General features: G+C 39.0%; 1 protein-coding gene across 1 annotated transcript; it reads right to left on the bottom strand.

Moving 5' to 3' along the window:
* Positions 1 to 1824: 1824 nt before the first annotated feature.
* KLHL7 (kelch like family member 7) lies at positions 1825 to 25115 on the bottom strand. The gene is made up of 11 exons (XM_060248639.1): positions 24690 to 25115; positions 22357 to 22459; positions 20193 to 20286; positions 16952 to 17076; positions 16131 to 16306; positions 15430 to 15604; positions 12646 to 12788; positions 9060 to 9300; positions 5888 to 6089; positions 5064 to 5161; positions 1825 to 4307 (listed from the first exon to the last, which is right to left on the bottom strand). The coding sequence occupies exons 1-11, from the start codon at positions 24807 to 24809 to the stop codon at positions 4024 to 4026; spliced, it is 1761 nt and encodes a 586-aa protein (XP_060104622.1). The 5' UTR covers positions 24810 to 25115; the 3' UTR covers positions 1825 to 4023.
* Between the last annotated feature and the right edge of the window lie 91 nt (positions 25116 to 25206).

The following is a 25206-nucleotide window of genomic DNA, read 5'->3' as shown; positions in this document are numbered from 1 at the left end:
GGCGGCGGTTAACACCAAGGGGCTATAGGCTTCCTGATTCTCTGAGGTGACTTCCGGTATCCGTTTGCAGCTGCTGTTGAAATCGCGTATAGAAGTGTGGACCCATGACAGTGCATGTGAAGGGGCGGTGGACGCTTGAAAGCGAGACCTCTACCCCGCCTTCAGTGTTCAATGCACGCGCGCTCTTCTTAAAACTAAGCAGGCCGACGTAGAAATAAGCTTCCTTTTATTAAGGTGCATTGTCAGCATGATGGACTCTCCCCCGAGTTCACAAACTGTTACGAAATTGACAGTGGCCTTCAAGCGTGATAAGCAGAATCAAGAAACGCAAGATTCAGTGCTAGGGTTGCCAAGTCCAATTCAAGAAATATCTGGGGTCTTTGGGGGTGGAGCCAGGAGCAAGGGTGTGACAAGCATCACATTTAAAGGGACTGAACACCTTTTCATGAGCCCCATGGCGCAGAGTGGTAAAGCTGCAGTACTGCAGTCAGAGCCCTCTGCTCACGACCCGAGTTCGATCCCAGTGCAAGCTGGTTCCAGGTAGCCGGCTCAAGGTTGACTCAGCCTTCCATCCTTCCAAGGTCGGTAAAATGAGTACCCAGCTTGCTGGGGAGAAAGTGTAGGTGACTGGGGAAGGCAATGGCAAACCACCCCATAATGAAAGCAACGTCACCCCAGAGTCGAAAACAACTGGTGCTTGCACAGGGGACTACCTTTACCTTTTTAAAATACCTTTTAAATGCCTTCCTTCCATAGGAAATAATGAAGGGCACCTTCTTTTGGGACTCATAGAATTAGACCCCCAGTTCAATCCTTTTTGAAACTTGGTGGATATTTTGGGAAAGGCACTGGATGCTATACTGAAACTTTGGTGCCTCTACCTCAAAAAACAGCCCCCCAGCGCCTCAGATACCCGCTGATCAATCCATTATTTTCTATGGGAACTAGTCTCCATAGAGAATAATAGAGTTCCCAGCAGACATTTCCCTCCACTCCCCCTGCTTTCTGATGACCCTGAAGCGGGGAAGGGTTTCCAAACTGGGGAATCCCCTGCCCCCACCTGGGGATTGGCAACCCCACTCAGTGCTGATTTTCTCTCACTGTTTCCTCAGGGGCTCAGTTCAAACCCAACCAGTGCCTGAACACTGGCTGGATCCTCCAGCGCAGCCTGGAGGATGCAGATTCCAGCATCGATTGCTGAAACAGCAGGTGCCCTGCAAATAGTAGCTACAAATCTTGACGGGAGAACAATTATATTTCTGAAAATACCTTTCTTGAATTAAGGGAAAAAGCAGGACATGAAGTTTCAATCCTGAACAAGATGAGCATGGTAAGGAGGCAGACTGGGGCAGAGGCTAATCCATTGTACACCATTGCTGTGCTCCATCCATTTTGCATCTCAGCTCATACACCCTTCTGTTGCATAAACTCAGCACCTGGGATGTACAGGAAAGGACATCTTTTGTCTGGACACTTCCCCCACCAGGCCCAGCACAGTGACATGAAAAGGGGTAGAGGGCTTTAGGGTGGAGACTGTTGCTGCATGTGTGTTCCCAACCCCACAATAGCAAACTTTTTGTTTTCTCATTTCAGTGCAGTTATTTGGGAAACTTTTATGCCACCTCTTCACAGTCCTGCTCATGACAGCAACACTCTCAACAGAGCATGACTCTCATGTACTTTCCTGATCTTTGTGCAAAAACTCTTTATAAACCTGCCTCCAATATTGCTACTGTCTGCCCCCGCCCCTGATCGCCGCCACTGCACCTTCCCTTCCCTCCCTTTGTTTTGTTGGAATAGTAAATGAACACTTAACAACAAGCATAGGAAAAACAAATATATTCAATCCAAAGTTTACTGACCCACAAGCCTCACTGAGGTATTTGCTTCACTTCCAGAAAGTCTGCTAATACTGAACAATTCAGTAATCAAGAGTGACCCATACATTTTTCAATACACAAAACAGTCCAAGAAAACTTTTTTGCACAGTAGTTTTCATATACTAAGAACCAACAATAAATTGTGACTTTACATATTAGCTAGATATGTAACATGGAAAAATGTTGAACCAAGGAAAATGAAAAAATCTTTCATACTACGGTAGATTGCAGGTTTCAATTAACTGAAGATGGAAAGGGTCTAAAAATTGAATCCTACCTGTAATTTAGTTTACTTTTTAAAAAGCATTGAAACCAGAAATCCCTTTACTATTTGCACGGGCGTACAAAAAAGGTGAGCTTTACATTTCTTCATGTTGATTTTCCAACTATTCCACTCTTGGTAACCTATTCAACTAGAAAAATGTGCTTCAGAATTGGTTTAATAATCCCACACTATCAAATTAAGAGCAGTCCTTAAAAGGTTGCACTTCTATCCAGATATATACATAATTTATTATATATCTACAAATTTAGTATATATCTACTATAAATTAGGGAATTTCTAAAAAACAGAAGAAAGTACATAGAATCAAATTTTAAACATAAATTGTTTGAACATAGAAAGATATGTGAGGTCTTTTAAAAAAACAGTCTTGTTCCTTTGCATTTTTTTTGCTCTTTTTAAATTATACAAACGAAAGTAAATAAATTCTTAGTGGATTACAAATCTAAAGAAAAAAAGTTGATGGACTGAGTAGTATTTTATGCTCTCAAGCACATTTTATACACGTAAAAAGTTATTTACCACCTCACATGGAAATTTACATACTTTTTACTATCCACATCATTGTCCAGGACTTCTGAAATTGCAGGTGCCACAATACAAGAGGCATATAAGGAATGTGAATGAATTCTGATCCAACCAAGGCAACAAGGAATTGTAAAGAATGGAGATTTAGATATAAACTACTTTCTGGATTCCATTTTTATATATAGCCAAGAAATTAAACCAGAACAGGGCTATGCAGAGAAGACAGGCTTGATCCACATTAACCTTCTGTAAGAAAAAAGTAATGGACTGCAATTAATAATAATGTTGGGACAATTAATGCCTCTCAGAAACCGGGATTGACAGGGACAGGTCTAGCCTTTACCCCAAACTGTACGCACGTATTCTCATATATAAATGCCAGCTGTCTTCTAGAGTGCATTTAGGAACTGAGAAGCAGATCCACCCCTTCCTCTTTTGGTTTTCCAAATGGAAATTACCCATGAGGAAGTGGTAGGGGAAGTGTACTGTGTGGTCTCACTGGTTCAATGATTATTTTAGAGAAAAGGTGTGTTCATGGGGGTGGGGAGCAATGAAGCATACAAATCTCTATGCATTTAATGCCAAACTTCTATTATGCACATAACTGACAAGAGACAGAATTGGATGGAGTATACAATTTGCACAGCTAGCATCCTGGTGTCAGAATGGGAATGTCTGGGAAGAATAGTATCTTCCTATTGCTAGGTAAGACTCTAATCATGTGATAAAGCACCAAATCAAGGAGCATATGCCCTTAGTTATCTGAGGCAGCTCAGTACAGAAACAAACCCTGTAAGTAGTTAAAAGTATTTTGTTCAACAGCTTTTTCAGTTAGATACTGGGATGCATACTTCTCATCTTGAGATAAAGATGTATAGCAGTTACAGCACATTTTTCTGAAGAACAACCATTTGGGCAAGTTCGCACTAGAAACATTTTGTTTCACCCACCTCTGCTATGTGAATAATCTCACCAGTTTAACTGTGAACAATAAAGGTTAAAATAAGAAAAAAAGCTTTCTTCAAATATTTGCCAATATATTTAGGCAGGGCTGGGTGTTTTGTTTTGTTTTTTTAAACACTGCACAAATGCATCTTTAGAAGACTGTTTTAATAAGTCTTCATTCTAGGTTGGCAAATACTTCCAGTCTTCAGATAGAAAATGAAAAAATAAAACTTGTGCAAGCAACTTCACATTATATACATAATGGCAATAAAACGGCATCTTGGCTTTTCTGCAGTATTCACTCTGACAAGATATAACTAAAAATGCAGAACCATCGTGGGTGGCAAATCACTCATCCAAAAGTTCTGTATGAGTTTCTCAAAGTCTTCATGTTTCTAATGTCTCCTCATTTGCTCCACAAGTATCAACTACACAGATTAAGCAGCTGGTAACTGGGAAAGCACGGACTTTGGAGTTAGCTATCCACTTATCTGTTTCAGTGTTATATTCAAGGATGTGTCCTAATCGACCTACACCCTGAAATCCAGCTAAGACATAGACAATTGAACCCACAGCAGCACATTTCACTGTTACACCTTTCCATGGCATGGGAGATACCATCTTCCACTCATTCATTTTAATGTCGTAATACTCTACACTGTCCAGGCCACCTAAAAAAACACAAAACCAAACAAATATTAACAGAATTTCTTAAACACAGTTGAAAGTTGAGAGTTTTAAGTTTTCCCACTTGTACCAGACAGAAAATAATACTCTTTATGGTGATGAATTAAGTTACAAGCTATGAGTGGAAATATGGGTTGTATTTACACTTTCAACCATATAAAGAATTCTGCTTTTAACTACTGATTCGCATGTACTTTGGGGGAGGTGAAGTCAGATGATACAAAGAAGGCTTTTGAGAAGTTTGAAAGGGCAACCATGTGTGGTTGTTTATTCATTTTCTAAAAAATTCTTAGTCTTGTTCCTTTGCAGTTTTTCACTCTTTTTAATTACACAAATAAAGGTAAATAAATTCTATTTTTTAAATTCCAAAAGCTGGAATCAAGGTATCTCACAAGTTTGTGTTAATGACTTAATGTTGTTCAAGTTTACCTTATCATGGAAAAGAAGGGTAAGGATATGTGCACTATCAGCTGTGTTTGGTACATGTTTATTTCAATAGCAAACCATACACCTTAATTTTTCTGATGTCACTAGAAACTTATATTTGAAACAATTTCCCCCAACATGTACTGGAAGACAACTCATTCTACCATGAAACTGGTAGCCCAACCATTGAATCAGCACATTTGAAGAAACACTGTCAGGCCTCCACTCCCAGCTTTGCTGTATGGACTCAACTGCTAGCATGTTATCCTAGGCATAACAGATCTGACAAATAGGAAACAAGAATTAATACATACCTAAGCCATTTTGCCCTCCTACAGCAAATATTTTGTCTTTTACAAATACCAATCCATGATTCTTTCGAGCTTCAAGCATTGGACAGAGCTCTGTCCACCTGAAATGATTAAAACACAGGTAGTTAGCACATGTTTACTTTTTAGGGTAATTAAGCGTGCTGGGGAGAGGGCTTTCTTACTCCTCCCCTTCCTTTTTCAAAAGGCAGGGTTAAGGTGATTAACACATGCAAGCAGTATATGGCAATCCTATGCGGAGTTACTCTAGTCTAAACCCACTGATTTCAGTGGGCTTAGATTGGTATAGTTCTGCATAGGATTGCACTAAAAATACCAGTGATAGCAGAAAATTGGATATGAGTTTGCTGCCTCTCCTCTTCCTGCAGAGTGGCTGACTGCTAACATAGCCTGAGAAGTGACAAGCCAGGCAAACTTGGCCAAGTAGGCAGATAGAAGGATCTTTACGCTTTCCCTCTCCTGCAGAATGACTGGCTGCTAATGTAATCTGAGAGAGATATCTCCAGTTTTCAAACACAGTCTGTTTCACTATCACAAGAGAAGGATAGATGATCGACTATTTCTCTTAAACTGTGTACACGGACAAGCTAATTTTGTGGTGTTCTACATTCTCATTCCATATGAAAATGAAGTGGAGACTTCAGTGAAATTCCTACATGTTTTTCTGAGATGAATAAAGAAACAATAAAAGAAACAGCACTATTTTTGTGCACAGTTTAAGAATTAAGCATTTATTTGCTGTTTAACCATGTGAATATTTCGAAACAAAGATGAGAAATTACAGATGGAATACTAAAATCTGTACATACGTTTCTGTTGCTGGATCGTAAACTTCACAAGAATTTAAGACTCTTCCAGAAACATTATTTCCCAAACTTCCTCCACATACATAAATCAGACCATTTGCCTCTACCATCCCATGACTGCACCGTTGAGTCAGCATGCTGGGCTTTGTATGCCAGCTTTCTGTTCTTGTATCATAGCATTCAAACAAATATAAAGCAGAATTTCCTTTAAATAGAAAGATAAGTGATTTCATTAGGATACTCTTTTTTAAAAAATACATCTTAAATAGTAAAGAGCTACTGCACTGTGTGTCTTACCCTACTATATTCAGCTGTCTGTAGATATATTTCACAAAGCAGTTATAGACAAAAACTGATGTTTTAGGCTCCAAAATATAAAAGCATATTTGTTTTGTAATGTGCAGCCACAATCACTTAAGAACATAAGTCATGTTTGATCAGACCAATGGGCTATCCAGTCCGACACTCTGTGTCACACAGTGGCCAAAAAAACCAAGTGCCATCAGGAGGTCCACCAGTGGGGCTAGAAGCCCTCCCACTGTGCCCTCCCCCCCAAGAATACAGAGCATCACTTGCCCCAGACAGAGAGTTCCAACAATACACTGTGGCTAGCAGCCACTGATGGACCTCTGCTCCATATGCTTATCCAATCCTCGCTTGAAGCTGTCTATGCTTGTAGCTGCAACCACCTCCTATGGCAGTGAATTCCGCGTGTTAATCACACTTTGAATGAAGAAGTACTTCCTTTTATTCGTTCAAACCCGACTGCTCAGCAATTTCATTGAATGTCCACAAGTTCTCATATTGTGAGAAAGGGAGAAAAGTGCTTCTTTCTCTACCTTCTCTATCCCATGCATAATCTTGTAAGCCTCTATCATGTCACCCCTGCAGTTCTACAAGCTAAAGAGCCCCAAGCGTTTTAACCTTTTTTCATAGGGAAAGTGTTCCAACCGTTTAATCAATCTAGTTGCCCTTTTCTGCACTTTTTCCAATGCTATAATACCTTTCTTGAGGTGCGGTGCCGAGAATTGTACACAGTACTCCACAGTACTTCTAAAGTCTTAATGTCTCAGTTACACATTATGGTAAGAGACAGTCAATTCCTGAATGTCAAATTATTATTAACTGTATCACAGTTCATTTTACACTTTTAAAAATATAAATCCCTGCCCCCTCTTACTATTTGTGATAGTTGGAGGAGGGAGTGTGACATACAGTACAATCCTAAGAATGTTTTCCTGGGAGTAAGCCCAGTGAATGTAACAGAGTAGGGTTTTGAGTTGACTAGCTTCAGATTGCTCTCATAGGCACCTGTGCCTCCCATATACTGCTCTGTTCACAGCAGGCTCCTTTAATGTCTACGGAATAATGCTTGATAAAAGCTAAAATCATGCATCATGTAAGCTGTTTAACAGAAGACTTCCATAGCAACACCTCCTGAAAAGAGAATTGAATCTGGCAAATATGTAGTTTGATCAAAATATTCTGTTTTCAAGGAACTGTTCTGTTTAGACTATGGGAAAGCCTCATGTAAAGGTAGAGATTGTGATCACCTTAGATTACAATAACCAGCATTATACTGTTGCTAGTAGTAAGAGTAACTTCTTAATGACTGCTTACAACAAAACCAAAACTGCTTATGAAATATTTTTAAAGACACTGTTATCATTAAGGACCTTTCAGAAAGTTTTGCAGATCTCCAGAGAAGCCTTTGAATGGGGTTAAAATCATATGGTTTCTTCTAATAAAATATCCACCCTAGACTTTGTTTCGGAATAAAGTGCCATCCACTGAAATAAAGCACACCTTGGTAGAGGAACTGATTAGTTCCTTAGCCTAGCTATCATTTGTGGTATTCTGAGCTAATTGCTGCTGCTTAAAAAAATCTTACTGCTTCCTCTTACAGCAATTCGTCTAAGATGTTCTGAGTCACTACTGGGGAGAAAAGCAGGGTGTAAGTTTTTAAACATCTGTATCTCTGAAAGAGACCAGAATGCACACCTCAGGAAAAGTAGTGTTATTTGCTCACTGGACTTTTTTCAATCTGGATTGAGTGTGGGTCTAATCATGTTCACTGATTTCCAGAGGGACAGAGAAGCATTCTACATGAAAATAAAGTACTGCATCTTTCATTTTTAAATATTTTTAAACATTGACATCTAAAACCTGTATGTCTTGACAAACAATATATAGTGAGGCACACTTGCTTTCCAAGTTGACTGCCTTCACTACTTACAGTTGGAGGCCGTTTGTAAAATTTATTTCAAATATTGTAACATTTATTTTGAACTCAGCTCAAAGGGACTAACTCCCAAGTAGACATATGTCTGCAGCCTTAAAGGCAGGGAGTACTTATGTTTAGCACAGAATGAGATTGTTTGCATACTGGTCCTCTGCTGGACAATAAAATCTATTTCCTGATTGAACTGGTAGAACCAATACCAAGATCAACTGGACTTTATTCCAAACACCTTTTAAGCAAACATCAACTTTTTTAGATCAAGATTTGGACTCCAAAAACATGGGCTAATAACTGGTTTGAATGACTAGTTTAATAAGTCTGAAGGATGCATCTTGCATTTGAGGCTGTGCTGGCTGAGATATGGGAATTCAAGGTAAAATTAGTGTTGACACTTAACACAGTTTGAGGACAGTCTTCTATGTTTACACCACTGATAAAGTTGGTCTGTCTCCAGAAACCAAATGAATCTGACTACATTACAGAACTATCAGTGGGGTGTGTGAGAGAGTTAAAACACTGCCCTAGACAGCAATTTTATTGACAGGTTAAACCAATGCTAACACTTTTGGCATATGCAATAAGTTAAATCCAAAGTATTTAACACAATAGTATCTGCCACAGCACATATGCAATCCTACATAACTCAGCACAGTTTTACCTCTAGTCTATTTAATCAAGCAGCACAGCAGTTATATAAGAGGCCAGAACATAGGTCTGATTCTCTACCTGTAATCACACAAATTCCTAAATTATACCAGTATGAATCTTTTGCAACAGGCACTTAAGATTCACACAGATAAAAATTTAAAATACTTCCAATCCATTTAGTGCCATTTATTTAAATACAGGGATATTCAATACAAAGTAACGTTAGAAATCACATTAGGCTGCCAATTGGAAGGTCCCGCCCCCAGAGCTGTGAGAGTGCCTTACCTACTTCTGAACCACCAGAGGTATAAATTTTACCCTCTGCTGCACATGCTGCAAGGCTATCACGAGGTGTTGGAGGCCCCAGTTTGGAATACCAACTATCTTTCACAACGTTGTAGCAGTCCATTCGCTTTATAGGAAAAAGCTGGGAACCACCCAAAATATAAACCACATTGTCCCAAAAGACACAAGCTGCATCCCTTCGTTTTTCAAAGGGACATCGGATGTCTGTCCAGCTGTAATCCTGTATGGGAGGAGGGGGAAGAAGTTTAGACACAGACTTTGAAACTCTTTACAAAGATTCTGACAGTACATTTACACATTCTTATTTTAAAACTCAAGAGTAGCTTGATACAGTTAATGAAAGTCCACAGTACAAGCTTCCTTTTGATAACCATAGGCTAGTTTTGAATTGGATATTTTGAGACAAAGTGAACTAACTGCAACAAGAGTCTCTGTTGCAAAGTGGAATAAAACAAAACACACAACAGATATTGACACATCTACTTTGTTTAAGACTGGTCTAGGTAGTGGTCTGCTTTTCTGGTTGGGGCAAAATCTATCTTGCAGTTATAATAATAATAATAAAATTTTATTTATATCCTGCCCTCCCCGCCGAGGCAGGCTCAGGGCGGCTAACAACATATCCATACAGTAATTATACAAAACTTTTAAAATCAACATTAGTCTTAAAACCATTCTAGTTTACAATTAACAATAAATTGACAATAACAATAGGCAATAGTTATAACAATAACAATAGTTATGTATTTTGTATTCATTTCTTGGGTTAACTACCTATCTGCAGTGGGCCCAAGATAATTTGGGAGGTACAAACAGCAATGCTGGTTATCCTCAGAGGTGTGAACTGTATTTGTGCTAAATAAAAAAAATGATTTAGTAAGATTATGTCTTTTTAACAATTAAGAACTTAAATGGAAATATTACACCTTTGGTTTGAATGTTAGTTTTCTGACTGAAGTGCAAGAGACTTAATAGGTTAGCGTTTGGGCTGAAATTTTGTATAAGCTTTCCCCAGGGCTTTTTTTCTGGGAGAATGCGGTGGAATCAAGTTCCAGAACCTCTTCAAAACTTTCAAAAAATGTTTAAAAGTTCATGAGGGGCACCTGTGTGTTTCTCCATTTCACTCTTGAGAGTTCTAGCACCTTTTTCCCCAGAAAAAATGCCCTGGCTTTCCCCAAACCCAAACTCTAAGTTGAATCTAATTCTAGATGTTGTCTTGCTGATGAATGTGCTGTTGGCAGCAATTAGTTTTATTACTGTAGATTCAAGGCTTCCTTAAATTTTATGTATATATAGCCAGGAGCAAGACACTGTGGTTTCTGCCACTGGTCAGACCACCAAGGATTACTGATCTCTCTCCTCTACCTCTTTCATTCCCTTGTGTGTCACGTCTTTTAGTTTGTAAGTTCAAAGGCAGGGCTGGTGGGAGTCCCTTTTTTAGACGTATAGGGCTTCTCACCAGGTTTACACTTTGGACTTTAATTCATGCAAGCCACATTGGGGAGGCTAGTTTTGTCTGAGAAGTGGGATAAACATAAAATATATAAATAATTAATGTGGATAGGTGACATGAGCCCACTTGAGAGACTCAATTTCCCTCCATTTTACCACAAACATAATCTATCCTTTCAGATGTTAAATTGACTTTTAAAAAATGGGAACAGAAAAATGGTCAAAGAACATCATATTGTAGATTGAAAGGAGGAGGAGGAATAATACAAAAGGAAGAAGATAGCAGCCCTTAACAACTATAATTAGGTAAAGCAAAACCGGCAAAAACATGTTGTCATGACAACCAAGAGCTCATCCATCCTCTATGCCGCAAATTATATATAATCTATCTACCATGGTTAGAACTAATAAACTACAAATGGTGCTGCCAAAAATACCTGCAGCAATATTAGCAGAGAAAGAAAATGTTATCTCACATGCACATACATACCTACCCAGCTGGATTCCCCAGCAGATGGCAGAACTGCCTGAGCAAGCCTAGCAAGCACAGAAGAGATGAACACCAAGCAACAGCAAGCACAGAAGAGATGAACACCAAGCAACAGCATGGCACTAACTGACAACTAGGTATTTATTTATCAGATTTATATCCTGCCCTCCCCCGACAGGTTCAGATAGTTAGAAAAGGTAGCCAAAAGCAACATTAACAGTTAGAGCAAAGTGAAAGTATAGAATAATAACACAAGTTTGAACACTTATGCCTCAGTACGGTTATGATGATCTGTCTGTTAATTACTTGCTTGATCAGAAACTGGGATATGTGCATTGAAACATGCGTTTGGGTGCCCTCTCTCTCGGCACATCAAGGCTTTCAGTGGGATGGCATCTGAGCATGCAGTCAAGTGTACACCTCTACCATATTGTGGCGCAGTCACCAAATGTAAGAACCATTTTAAGCAACAGTTTGAAAAATAGTATGAGGGATTCCCTGTTCTTAAGAAAAAGACCCACTGGGCATAACAAAGCCCTTGCTACACTTAAAATACTTCTTGGATTCTGGCAGCCAGCAACTCTAATAAAACATTTTTGCTCTTCACAACAACACATAATTCCGCCTCAGCTTCCCAACCTAACCAACTATGGGGAAAAGTTCTTGGAAAAAAACATATGAAAAGTGTGATACATGAAACAAAATTAAAAATCAATAACAATTCCATGGAAGTCAACATTAACTTTCAGACTAAGTATGCAAAAGAACAAATGTTGCATACTTGCAGATGTATAGTACCTAGTTACTAATATTTTCTTCTTACATGTTCTGTAAAATATTAACATCATTCTGTACATTTAGTAATGTTGGATGATTGCATGCAGAGATCCTAGGAACCTGAAGGGTGTGTTCTCATGTGTATAGGTCTCTACCAAATGAAAAACTCCCAGCCCTCGCACAGGAGGACTGGACTCTGACCTCTTTATATTAAGGATATAGTGCCTTTGGCCAAGGATTTGTTCAGCAATCAGGGAGCTAAGTCCATCACTAAAAGAAGTACTGGACACGCTTGAGCTTAATTTCTCTCATCTCCCTTCTGTGGTGAATTTTCTTGCAGTCCCAACATGTTCTTTTAATACTCATTATTTCTGGATTTTAATTTATAATGAATACATAAGAACAGACATCTGTTCATAGCAGTGAGGAAAACCCATATGTACATGTAAGCAGAACTGAAGTTGCTATAGAAACCTCAAAATAACCTCACACTCCAGAAAGCTTCCTAATGTAATCTCGACATTCCTCATTAGCACTGTTGCTTACAATGTACTACCCTCTCTTTCGTTGAACAAAAAAAATCTTCATTTGCTTTGTGAGAGATCACTAGTGCAAGAAAAATCTACAAATAATGACATAGGTGCCTGAGCTATTTTACTTATTTGGATTTACAGCCAGTATTGTCCCAAGGGTACAAAGGAAGTACAGAAATTCCTGTAAAGTAAAAAGGATCAAGGAACAAAGGAATAATGACAAATGCAACAGTGTCCCAAACTATAGTAGGAGGAGGTGATGATTAAAAAAAGCCAAATACCATCCACTCAAATTCTGAAATATAAGGATTACCTTTGGATTAAAATAGCGACATGACTGTGGTTGTGATCCTCCAAACAAGGCAATGCGGTAATCATGCTTTTTTCTTCGTGGGCGAGTGCCATCCACTAGTTCTTCTCTGTCCTCTGGAGAAAGCAGATGGTACCTCATTCCACCTAAACCGAACAGAGCACAGTGGCTGATTCTATGTCACTGAAAGAAAATCTATTCATACAGAGGGTTCACTTTAGTTCCAGGAGGTAAGCAAAAAAGCTTAGACCTATTTTCCACCTAGATAAAAAATTTTCTATATAAAACTTCCATCAAATCCAGAAAAAATGACAGAAAACAACATGTTGCAAAACTAGGTTACTCTGATGAAGGACTGTCAGTGCAATACTAATTAGACTTCAAAGGACTCAGAAGGGTAGGACTGCATTGTTAGTTATATTGTTAATTATAAAAGTCAAACTAGGAATCATCTGTAGTTACATAAACTGGTTACAATGGAATAAGGTTATATTATCAAAATGCTAAATCTATGTCAAACAAGTACTTCGACATGGAATATGGTTTAGTATGAGCTAAATACATTCAACAATCCACAGCAGACAGGACTTAAAATGGTTTGATTTGAGATTAGCTCAATAAGGTTAACAGCTTTAACAATTCAACTTGAGTTTCTCCATAAAGTGTATTTAATCATTTACATTTCATAGGAATCCATTCACATGAGGGAACTAATGCAGTTCCCTCCACATATAAACATTTCCCTTAACATAAGAGGAAAACCATCTAAAGTTTTTACCCAGATTGCATTTAGCTGTAGCCTCAGTTTACATTAATGCTACAGATGGTAGTGCGTAGGATTACTATTCTTAAATAGCTGAAAGAAATGTCATTACGGAGGCTACTGTGATATGTTTACTAATTATGTTCTAAACCTGAGAAATTAAATATCTGAGCCACCTTTAAAGATGCACTAATTTTTCCAGTTATACGTAATTCCAGGGGAGGGAGTTATGTAACAAATTAATATGGTATCCTCTGGGTAAACTCCATCTGCTATTGTATTATGTGTTTGTGTCCATGAAGCTTGTTGTCATAAACACCATATATGTGATTAGGGCATGCAGCTTCCCTGCCCACTACTCCTAATCAGTGACCTCCCTATATGAAAGTAAAAAATTAGGAACATCACCCTCTCCCTGCCGGGGCACCAGAGAGAAAAGGGCATTGGGAGAGCAAGGGAAATCTCTTTTTGCAGGGCTGCCAATGTCATGGAAGCAGCCCAGCTTCCACTATACCAGGAGTGGCCAAACTTGCTTAATGTAAGAGCCACATAGAATAAATGTCAGATGTCGGAAGGAAGGGAGGGAGGGGAGAGAGAAGTGGAAAGAAAGCAAGTTTAACTTTAAATGCATTCTCCAAGCTGCTGGCTGGCCAATGGGGGATTTGAGAGCCACACAATATGTCTAAAAGAGCAACATGGGGTTTCTGAGTCACAGTTTGGACACTCTTGGACTATACTCATCACAACTCTTCTTGCTCTTCTGCAATGGATGGGGAAAATCTATCAAATCCACAGCATTTTTTCCGTCTTGCCCCAGTCAGATGGCATGTATGAGCCAGAATACAGCCACACAAAATCAAACTAGGAGAACTTGCATTTGGTCCTATGCGGGTCAAGAGCAGCATGTATAAGCTGGCTGTGAACTTTTTGCATACAACAGGCTGCCTTCTACTTTCCTGTCAGATTCAGAAAACCTGCTGAGAGCAGTGGAGGAGAAGGGGATAGGATTTACACTGTGCCCTTCACTACCTGAAGGAGTCTCAGAGAAGCTTACAATCTCCTTTCCCTTCCCCTCCCTACAACAGACACCTTGTGAGGTAGGTGGGGCTGAGAGAGCTCTGACAGAAACTGCTCTTGAGCAGAACAGCTCTGAAAGAATTATGACTGGCCTAAGATCACACCAGCAGTTACATGTGAAGGAGTGGGGAATCAAACCCCGTTCTCCCACATAAGAGTCTGCACACTTAATTACTACATCAAACTGGAAGGGGGAAAATAGTGAACCATGACCAGAAGTCATTGGCTGCAGAAAACTATACATTTTTATATGGAAGTTAAATCCCTCTATTTTCAGTGGAGCCAATGCCCAAGGTAAGTTTTAACTCTTGAGCTAAGCTACACATGAGGGAGTTCTGTGACCGGAACTCTAGAGATGGTTTTTGGTCCTAAAAACAGTCTCACTGGGGCCAGATAGCCATCAGGCCCACAGTGCTGGACTAATCCATACCAGGGCCTTCCATCACTGCTTTTCAAAGTTAAGCAACATGTTCAGAGTTCCAGTTCTGGAACTACAATATTACATGTAGTTCGGCCCTTAGGTGGCATTCCTGTGCAAACTTATGGGAATATCCCACTGAATGCAGGAGAACTCACTGCCAAAGAAACACACATAGCACTGGACTGTTAGTTGCCTTGCAGCTGGGGAGGGACAACAAGCAATTTCTCCACACTGTAGCTCCATATTGTGTCAGTAGTACTACATGGCTCCATAATGAAAGATGGAGGGGGCTCAAAGGGGAAAAGGTGGGTTCAGATTGAAGGGGCTGTGTTCTACACATCAACTGTGATTTACCAGACAAAAATTTGTTTGCAGAATTTCTAAATTCAGGGCCACCCATCAGCTTTAATTCAACTTAATGTTCCAGCAAAAATGTCATCTATATTTACATAATAAAATGCTTTGCAGTAGATAAGAAGGGAAATTATGTAGAATGTTGAAAGCACACCTTAGAAGATAAACTTACTGATAACCATTTTAAGGCACTCAGGATTGTCCTGGATAAGTGGTTCAGCCTGTACAGTTTTACTGAGGAAATTCTTCGAAATTAAAGGAAACCTGACTTTAGCAAGAATGTCAACCATGTATGGCTGGCGGTTTGGCTCATCATATTTCAACCATCTGACTGCGGCATCATAAACCTGGGTAGAGGGGCAAAACCCACATCTTACTATACACACACATAGGAATATAAAGCAATCAAACCTGAAAGTAAGGTATAAATAAATGAGCAATTCTTACTTGTGAGATATCTTACTACTTTTTTCACCAGTCAAGACAGATCATTCAATTTTGATCCTGCTGTCTCATAAGATGAAAATATCTTATAGCAGTTTTTGCCAAGTACAATATTTTTGTTCCACAAGTGGCTCACAGTCTAGGAAAGTACATGGTTTTCAGAACATGGTAAATAACTAATCAAGTCAGCCATAAACACTCCTACCATGCTATTCATAACCAGACCCAAAAGCTATCAAAATGGCAGCATTTTATGTAGGCAGCCTCCTGGTAAATGGTTAATCACTGAATATGTGCTATAGAATGGGCTGAGAGTGGAGCAGAACTGTTCCAGATGGCACTGATGATGTTCCAGAGTACAACAAACCTTGTTTTAATTATTGTGTGTGTTAACAAAAAAATTAAATGCTAGATAAATAATACCCTCACCTGATCTTCTGCTCTTACAGTCAGTGTGTCTTGGTTCAGGAGGTGTGTCACACGTTTAACATCCAGCTGAAGAAATTCATCTGTCTTGTAAACTTCAGTGAAGTGCTGATGGATAAAGTCATCTGCAGTTGCTTTCAATTCTGGGCAGTCAAGACATTCTGCTAATACACTTATACCTAAAGAAAAATTAGATGACACGATGTATAAAACATGTTTAGGTCTGTGTACATAAGTAAAAAAATTTATACAAAATGTATTAGTCATGTACAAATTGGCAAAATGAAAGACCAAAAATACTTCTTCCTTGCAAAATTCCATAATCAATTATTCAGAATCCATCATTTCATAAACACACAACCTTGTAATTTCAGACTACTAATCTATCAAGGTCTCCATACCACAAGCAGAAGACCTCTACCTAATCCTTTTAGATTTACCTGGCTGTTTTAAATGCAGATGCTGAGGAATGAGTAGAACTGTTGTGATACAACAGCCACTACAATGAAGGAGATAACATCTCCTAAATATGTTAGCAAACACTTGGCCCAAGAAATTTACACATTAAATGGCAGCCAGGTTCTGCAGGGTGGTGAGGAAACACAGTTCATCCCTGTTTATTTTAAGTACAAGCCAAATATCACTGCATATGTATGCTTGAAATTAGAGTGTTTTGAAATCTTCAAGAATTTGGCATTAAATCTCTAATTAGGAAGAATTTTCCACTATCTAACGACCATCAAAACATTAATTACAAGCTTTGGTTTCCTTGGAAAACGTAAACTGCTTCATCAAAAAAATTATCTAAAATAAAGTCACCTTACCAAGACAATTTGAAGCATCAACTTGCTCTTTTAAAAAATCCACACACATTTTTTTCACAGGTTCAATCTGATACTGATTTGCCGCATCTAGCAATGATTGGACATTGTTGCTGTTTACAGAAATTCTGAAAAATGTAACATTATCACAACTGAAGATGTTCACTGAGACCTGAAAACAAATATGCACATACTTCTACCAAATTATATCTACTGCATTCCAACTAGATCTATATTATGTTTACTACACTATTATACAGGCATTTAAGACCAACCACCTTGTGAACAGAGAACCACAAAAAGAAGGGCAGCCAACTACCTCATCACATTCCTGGTTCAGTTAAACCAGTGATTTCCAAGTGGTCGGTAGCACCCCGCAGGGGGGAGGTGGAATTACCTAGGGGGCACTAAGAAACAAAGGGGCGGTGGGGAGGACACTGAAAGGGGAGCCCCTATTACAACTGACCAGGCTGAAGCCTAGACGCTGGCAAATGGCACTCTAAGTTTCCACATCTGCATAGTGCTAAAAACTGGTGGAAATTATCAGAACTGTTAGCAGATATACCACTAGAGCTCTAGTCTGACCACTGTACTGTGTTTTGAGAAGTTGTTGTCACCACATGTGATTGTATCTGTCATTTTTCAAGTTTTTCTATTAAGTCCTTAACATAATACTATTGTGTGTAGAATGTATTTTCCTGTGTTCTCAGTTACTGAACCTGCTGATTACAAAGTAGGCTTTTGCCTATACAAGTGTTATTTTTGTCACAGCCTGCCCAACATTAATATTTCTAGGCTATGTACATGCAATTTTGTAGGTTTAACCCTCTATTGTAGTTTGGGCAGGGAAAAGTATTTTATCCAAGTGGGAGGAATAGGAGAGTTGTGAGCGAAAGCAGAGAGTTCTGAGGAGAAAAAAGGAGACAGAAGCCATTTGGGTCCAAGGGCAGAGAACAGAATGTTATCCTTCTGAGCCTTGAGAGAGCTGCAGCAATGCAAAAAGCCCCAAGAGCAGCAGAGAGCCAGACAAGTCACAGCAGACAGAGTGTGTGAAACACTCAAAGGGGCTCAGAGAGACAAGAAAAGACTCTTAATTGCTTCTTTAGTTCCAACTGTAAGTCATGTTGTCTTAACTGAGTTTTTGTATGTGTGTCCTCCTTTCATTTCCCATCCCTCTCTCTTGAATTAAAACCTACTCCTATTTTAAGTTCTCCTTGTGCATGGTTATACGCGATTGCAGAGTCTGGGAACTGTGTTTGAATTTTTCTGTAAGGAAGTAAAGAGCAGTGGGCTGGAAGCACTGCTGCTTTCTTTGTGTCACTACCCCTTCCATTAACAAACCCAGGTCCCAGTCAGTGAGGTTCTGAGTACTGTTTTGCATAACATAATTATAATGATTTCTCTCAGCAACATGATATAATTCAACAATTCCTCTCAGCAACAGTTCAGTGCAACAACACAACCTCAGTGATTACTTGCAAACTACATACTTTCATTACAGCAGTGAATACAATTAAAGCTCAGGCTCTTAACGATGGGACTATTCCAGAAGCACTTGTGTTGAGAATTATGAAGATTTTGAACATTTGCTGCTTCATACTGAAGCTATCAAAAGATAACTGTGTGAGATACTTTAACACCCTTTTTAACACTGTTGTATTTTTCTGAAGTGATGCTTTGCTCAGTGATGAACTCAAAGAGATCAGAAATGATGTTGCTTATTTATCAAAACTATTTGCAAAGTTAAATGAAACGAATTTGCAGTTGAAAGGAAATGAGGTCAATTAAGGCCAAATCTGCTGTTTCTAATGTTTATTCTATAGTTAAGTCTATTCAATTGCAATATAGGCCATCACAAACAATACCAATTTGAGCCTGTCTGAACTAGAATAGAAAGATGGGATACAAGATGATGCTGTGCAAATTTGTTGTGACCATTTGGATATGCTGCATGAAGATATCTGAATGATTTCAGGATCTTCTTTTGATGGAAATTCCAGATTGGGTAAACCCATTTTCAGACACTGAGGAAGCTGAGGGCAGTGGAAGAACAAATTAAGCTACAAAATGATACTGAACTGAAACCAAAGTTTAAGAAGAGTTTTGGTTACAGAAGGAAATAAAACCACTCAAGACAATGGTTAAGAAGCTCCTTGTTGCACTTCCAACATCATATTTGCTAGAATGTGGTTTTATTGTGGTTACCCTGACTTTTCTCTAAGCAGGTTACAAAATGTGGTGACTTTAAGACCCCTGCTAAGTGACTTTAAACGGTACACTGGGAAACTATTATCACTTCATCATTCCCATTCATTATATTAAGAATTTACTGAACAGTGATGTTAACTGGATGAAGTATCAAAGATTTTTGCAAAATGACTATCAGACTTTGTTGAATAAATTAAACTAAGAATTTTAATTAGATTTTGAATAAATGTAAAATTGTTTGTTTTGAATTTTATTGTTATTATCCTCCTTCATGCATCCTGCAAACTGCTGTTTTGAATAATGCTTTTTACAGGATGGTGGGCATTATGGATGAGTTTATGGAACCAAGGGGGTCGTGACTCAAAAAGTCTGGGAACCAATAAGCTAAACTAATCCAAAACCATTTAAGATAAACTACTAGGTGACAGAAAAAGAGAGAGCAAGCAGGCAAAGACACCATCAAATATCTGCCCTTTGTTCAGCTAAGACTTGCCTTAAAATTTTTAAAAATTATTTTTAAATTATGCTTTATAAGCTATTATTTCTGTATATGTCTATAAATCATCTCACAGGTCCATTATTTTTATTATTTTTTAAATTGAGTGGTGTTTTTATTTTTTAAATGAAACGTTGCATCTTACAGATATTGTGAGCTCCCTAGGCTCTGATTAGAAAAGAGGATTCAGGCGTAATAAATAATGTTACTTCTTTAGGATTTATTCCTAATCAGACCTACATACAAAGAAGGAAATAATATATTTTCACAAATATATTCACTGTCATCCAACCAAATACTTTCTGCATCAGCAAATGTATGCTTAGATTAAGAGAAAATAAACGCATTCCAGAATATGTTGTAGGCAGTTACATTGTTGCTAATATTTGGTAAAAGGATGCCAGGTTTTAAGAACTAGGATGAACAAAGCACTAAAATAGCATCACACCTCCCAAACATAAATTCTTCCATTTATGCCCTTCTGGGCTTCACATGTAGCTATCTAATTATCATATATTTATAAGAGTTAAATAAAACTACCTTGCAGTATATGCAAACTCCACAAGCTGCTCAATAATATCAGGCTCTGCATCTTTTAATTCCACTTCAAATGACTTTGATTCAATCATATTTGCTGTAATCAAATCATAAATACTGTCATTTCATTCTGATAGTTTTTTAAACTCCAGCTGTCAAAGAGATGGATAAATTTCACAGTTTTGCAGTGAAACGTACTTAACCCTCCCAAGGAATCAGGGTCTTTTTTGACCCTGGAGTCACAGGGAAAAAATAGGTTCACCCATTTAAAACTTTCTACATGCACTAGCCTCCTGTTATGCCTCCTCCTCAGTGAATTGCAGTGCCCTGAAGTCCTTTCTCTCCTCCCACTACCTTTCTTTTTAAAATTTTGAGTTTCATCAAAAGGGGAAATGGGGTCAATCTGGCCCCAATAGACTTGGCTTGAAAATGAAAGCACTATGTATAATTGTAATTTAAGGTTCTATTGATCCCAAAATTATGAAAAAAAAAAGATTTTAGCACTGTTCCCATATTTAAATAGATGGACCAATACCTATTATCGCCATGTTATAGAAAGGTGGAGCAAACACTGACAACAAAATCTTTTCTTACAATTTATAGACCTTTTTTGAGGATTCAGAACACTTTCGAAACTGGGGGATGAAATGACCCCAAGTGAAAGCAGTCTTTGTAACCTGAATTGTTGAGTATACAGTAGGAGTAGGCAGGGCTTCTTTTGTAGCAGGAACTCATTTGCATATTAGGACACATACCCCTACTATAGCCAATCTTCCAAGAGCTTACAGTAGGCCCTGTACTAAGAGCTCTGTAAGCTCTTAGAGGATTGGCTAAATAAGAGGGTTGTGGCCTAATATGCAAAGGAGTTCCTGCTACAAAAAAGCCCTGGGAGGAGGTAAAAGCCCTGTGTTTGTGCTCTGTCAAAGCTTTCTTCATGCCCACAGCATCATGGAAAAACTCATATTGCACTTTTGGAAATAGGGTCATTCCAAACCCCATTGCAAGACAAGTCAGGACATGTTTGAAGGCATCCTCTGAACCTCACATTTTCCAGTCTTGAAGAAGCCATGAAGTCCAGAACTCTAGATGACTCCTGGCCACCTGTTTTCTGAGCTAATTGCTTCCCCTTGCCCTTTAATTTTTGCAAGCCTCAGAGTGATGTTATCAACTTTACATATTGTGTGGGGGGAGTACTCTAGATGATCCCAGCCACATGTCCACTGAGCTGATTGGTTCCCTTTATCCTTCAAAATTTCCAAACCTCTGATTTGATCATCTCAACTTTACAGGGAGAAGTTAGTCTAGATGACCCATTGTGACCTGTACAGTTAACTGTTCAACTTCAAATTTTCCAAACCTCTGAGTCACCTTTTCATCTTACATATTTGGGGTGTGTGTGTAAGGTTACAATGATTGCTTTCTTTAAAACAAACAGTTTTATACATTCCCAACTGGTGGGGTCAATTTGACCCCATTTACAGTTTTGTGGGTGTTTGATGTTTTCAATTAGGGGTATTTTTGACCCCAATTCTAAATTTGTCCTGCATTTCTGAAGAAAGTTATTCTTGAGGCCTGATTTTTTTTCTTAGTAGCTAATGTCATCATTGAGAGAGTTATCAGGTTTCCATTGCTTTTTGCTGTAATGTGGAGTCACTTTGACTCCAATGCCGAAGTAGTATAGCTTGTTTTTTTGGGAAGGTTAAGGAATATTAAGGTTATTTGCCAGACATTAGGGTCAGAATAGCCAAATGAATTCAAATCAGGCAAAGCCTCATCTAATGTTCAATGCACTAAAATTTTTTTTCTAATCATGCCAAACATTTTGTCTAAAGAAAAACAACTATACCAAAAACAGAGGGTAAAGAAGAAACATTTTAAAATATCTGTAACATTCAATTTCACACAGTATTAAACTTTCCACATTATTTTTCTTTTGTTCTGCCTACCTAAACATATTTTAAAAGTGTCTATATAACAAGATACTTACAGCACAGCTTTATCCACTGATAGCATATAAAATAGCTTGCACTTTTAGCAGCAATTTCAACTTGATGAAGGAAACAACACTGTTCAGTGCTGTCTTGCTGCTAGACACTTCCCCCCACCCCGCCATGCAGCTAAGGCCAGTATACAGAACGGAGATGTTTTAAAACTGGAGAAAGCTTACTGGTAAACATCAAGTTAAAGAAGTGACTGGCAGATGCAAGTACAACACGATGAGCCGGTATCTTCCTTTCCTGGACCATGAGAACGACATCACAGAGAGTTTTCTAACAGGAATAAAAACATAACAGTATTGACACTAAGAATATTTCAACTGTTCACAGTAGTCTGTAGAAATTTTGCAGAAATCCTTTGCATCAAGGGAAATTCAATGGCAGTATTATCAAAAGACAAACATGCACATAATCTGTATTGGGTGAAACAATTAATTACTTTCAACACCCCTCCCCATTTATGAGCCTCCAACACAATACAACAGGAGGAAATATTTAGAAATAAGAGGGGAAAGGGAGCTCTTCAACATTTCAGGAACAAGATCTGTTAAGCAGGATGCCTTTTGAAATGAATATAGTGTTTGTTTGCGGGGGGGAGGGTTTATTCAATACATACAGCTTACTTTCAGTCAGACAATAAAGATTCTTGTACTATGATGGCAGCTACAACCAAACAAGGGGAAGCAATTAAAGATCTGCACAGAAGCCTTCATGGACTAAAGACCCACCTGGCTCCACCCATTTTCTCAAAACAGTTGGTGAGAGCCAAGAAAGGTGTTGGTGGGCACCACATCTGGGACCACTACTCTATCAGTATTAAAACTACTCTATAATTAACATTATTATTTTACTTCAACTGCAGAAATTATAATTTGATTATAAGAAAAAGGATTAGAATTTCCTGTTGTCTCAATTTAGAAATAAAAAAGTATTTCAAATGTTTCAAATAGTAAATGTTCACAGTTGCTAGAATGTTTGTTCAGTTTGTGTAGTGTTTTGATTCTAAAATATATATTTCTTTCTTTAAAAACCTTCAACACTAGTGAGCTAAAAAGTTTTCATACCTTGAATTAATTTAGTAACAACTATAGCAATGACTTAAATTACTACAACAGAATTAGAAAAACAGGTAGTAGAATCAGCATAAATTCAAACGATTATCATAACAAGTCCTTAAACAATCTGATTCCAGTTTTACTCAGAACTTTAAAAGGGGGAAAGGAGCACTGGGAAAGTATCACACCTCTTACAATGATGCTGCTTTCAATACACTGACTCATAACACTGAGAGGTGTTCTGCTGGATAAGACTACTAGTTCATCTAGTCCAGGGGTGGCCAAACCTGCTTTACGCAAAAGCCACATAGAATAATGTCAGATGTTTGAGAGCCACAAGAAGGAAGGAAGGAAAATAGATGGGGAGGAGGAGAGCAAGGGAGGTGAAGAAAAGTAACTTTAAATGTATTCTCTGAGCTGCTGGCTGGCTTGGCGAAATGACTTAAAGAGAGAAATGCCTTCTCCAAGCCAGCCAACAGGGTGGTGGGGGCTTTGAGAGTCATGCAATGTGTGTGAAAGCACCACAGTTTGGCCACCCCTGATCTAGTCCAACATTCTGTTTCACACAGTGGTCAGCCAGTTATCCTAAAGGGCCGACAAATAGGATACAGAAGCCAAACCCTCCCCCTGGTGATGCCTTCTAACACAGACATTCACAGGTTCCCTTTAGTCACTGATATACCTTTCCCTCATGAGTCTAATTCATTTTTAAAACAATCTATGCTAAAGGCCACCACTACATCCTTTGGCAATGAATTAACTGAAATATTCAATTCACCATGCCCTATACTTAATCAAATGGGTAAAATCGACCAAACCATGTCAAACCTTAAAATATATAAACATTTTTTTTCTTTCTACTATTGTAGAGGGAACTCCCTCTACCACAGCCTATCAAAACAAACTGAACCTATACAAGGGCATCACCAAGAACAGATACTGAAGTGGCATTTCTGTATCTCTGGAATCATCCACACAAAGACAATATACTATGCACCATCACTTAACATAAGTTACCAACTCTTAAGACACCTTGCAAAACACATAGCAGAGTAGTAAAATGTGTTATAAGCATGGGAGTTCCTCCTCTCCTCCTAAAATGTCCTTATAAGGATGGCAGCTCCTTCTGAAAGCTAACACAGGACAGAGCTAAAGTAATGGCCTGGCTTAGCACATACCCGGTAAGAAAAACAGCTTTTACCACCATCCTACTTGAATAGCCCCAGGCTCTCCACACAAACTCCCACTCCCTTTAAAATACAGGGTGACAATATCACCCAACCTTATAGGACTGCTGTAAATAGCAAGCTAGTTTAATAGTCAACACTCAATAGCAATCTAGGAATGTCCCAACACGACCTTAGAACAAAGATCTATGAAAAGGTTTCTCCTTTATTTAAGTCCACTTTCCCGGCTTTGCCTTTCAGCAGCCTCTCTTCCGGTCTTACTTGTTTCCTCATGGTGTTCATGACTCCCATAAAGCTGGCCAATAATTTGGCTTCTTCCCGAGCCGCGAGTTTCTTTTCCGTTTTCTTCTTGCTGCTTTTTTCAGACGCCAAGGCCGCCATGCTCCCTTCGCCCTCCTCTCACTGCTAAAGAAACAGGGGCTTCTGGAGGACCGACGCAAGGAGCCTCATACACAACGCGGAGCTGGAGCACCGGCGAACAACCGGCAGAAGCCCCAACAACTCTCTCTCGCTGTGAGGGGCGCCTGAGCCCCACAAAGGCAGGCAGGCCGAGAGCTGCCCCCACCCCTCACGACAAGCGCCAGCGGCCAATCAGAAGACGCCTCGCCGCCTCGCACACCTGGAGGCAGTTTGCGACATCGCCCACCGACAAAACGGCGCGCTCTCCTATCAAGGAAGCCGAGCGCCGGGCTGGAGGTGGGAGCGAGGCGGGGAGGTAAACAAAGAAATGAGCCGGCACGCGCGCGCAGTGGCGTCACGACGCAGGCAGCGTACTCAT

This window comes from Heteronotia binoei, chromosome 10 (assembly GCF_032191835.1).
Source record: "Heteronotia binoei isolate CCM8104 ecotype False Entrance Well chromosome 10, APGP_CSIRO_Hbin_v1, whole genome shotgun sequence".
In the NCBI taxonomy this organism is placed as follows: domain Eukaryota; kingdom Metazoa; phylum Chordata; class Lepidosauria; order Squamata; family Gekkonidae; genus Heteronotia; species Heteronotia binoei.
Note: the sequence above shows the minus strand (reverse complement) of the source record. Positions and strands in the feature narration are given on the sequence as shown.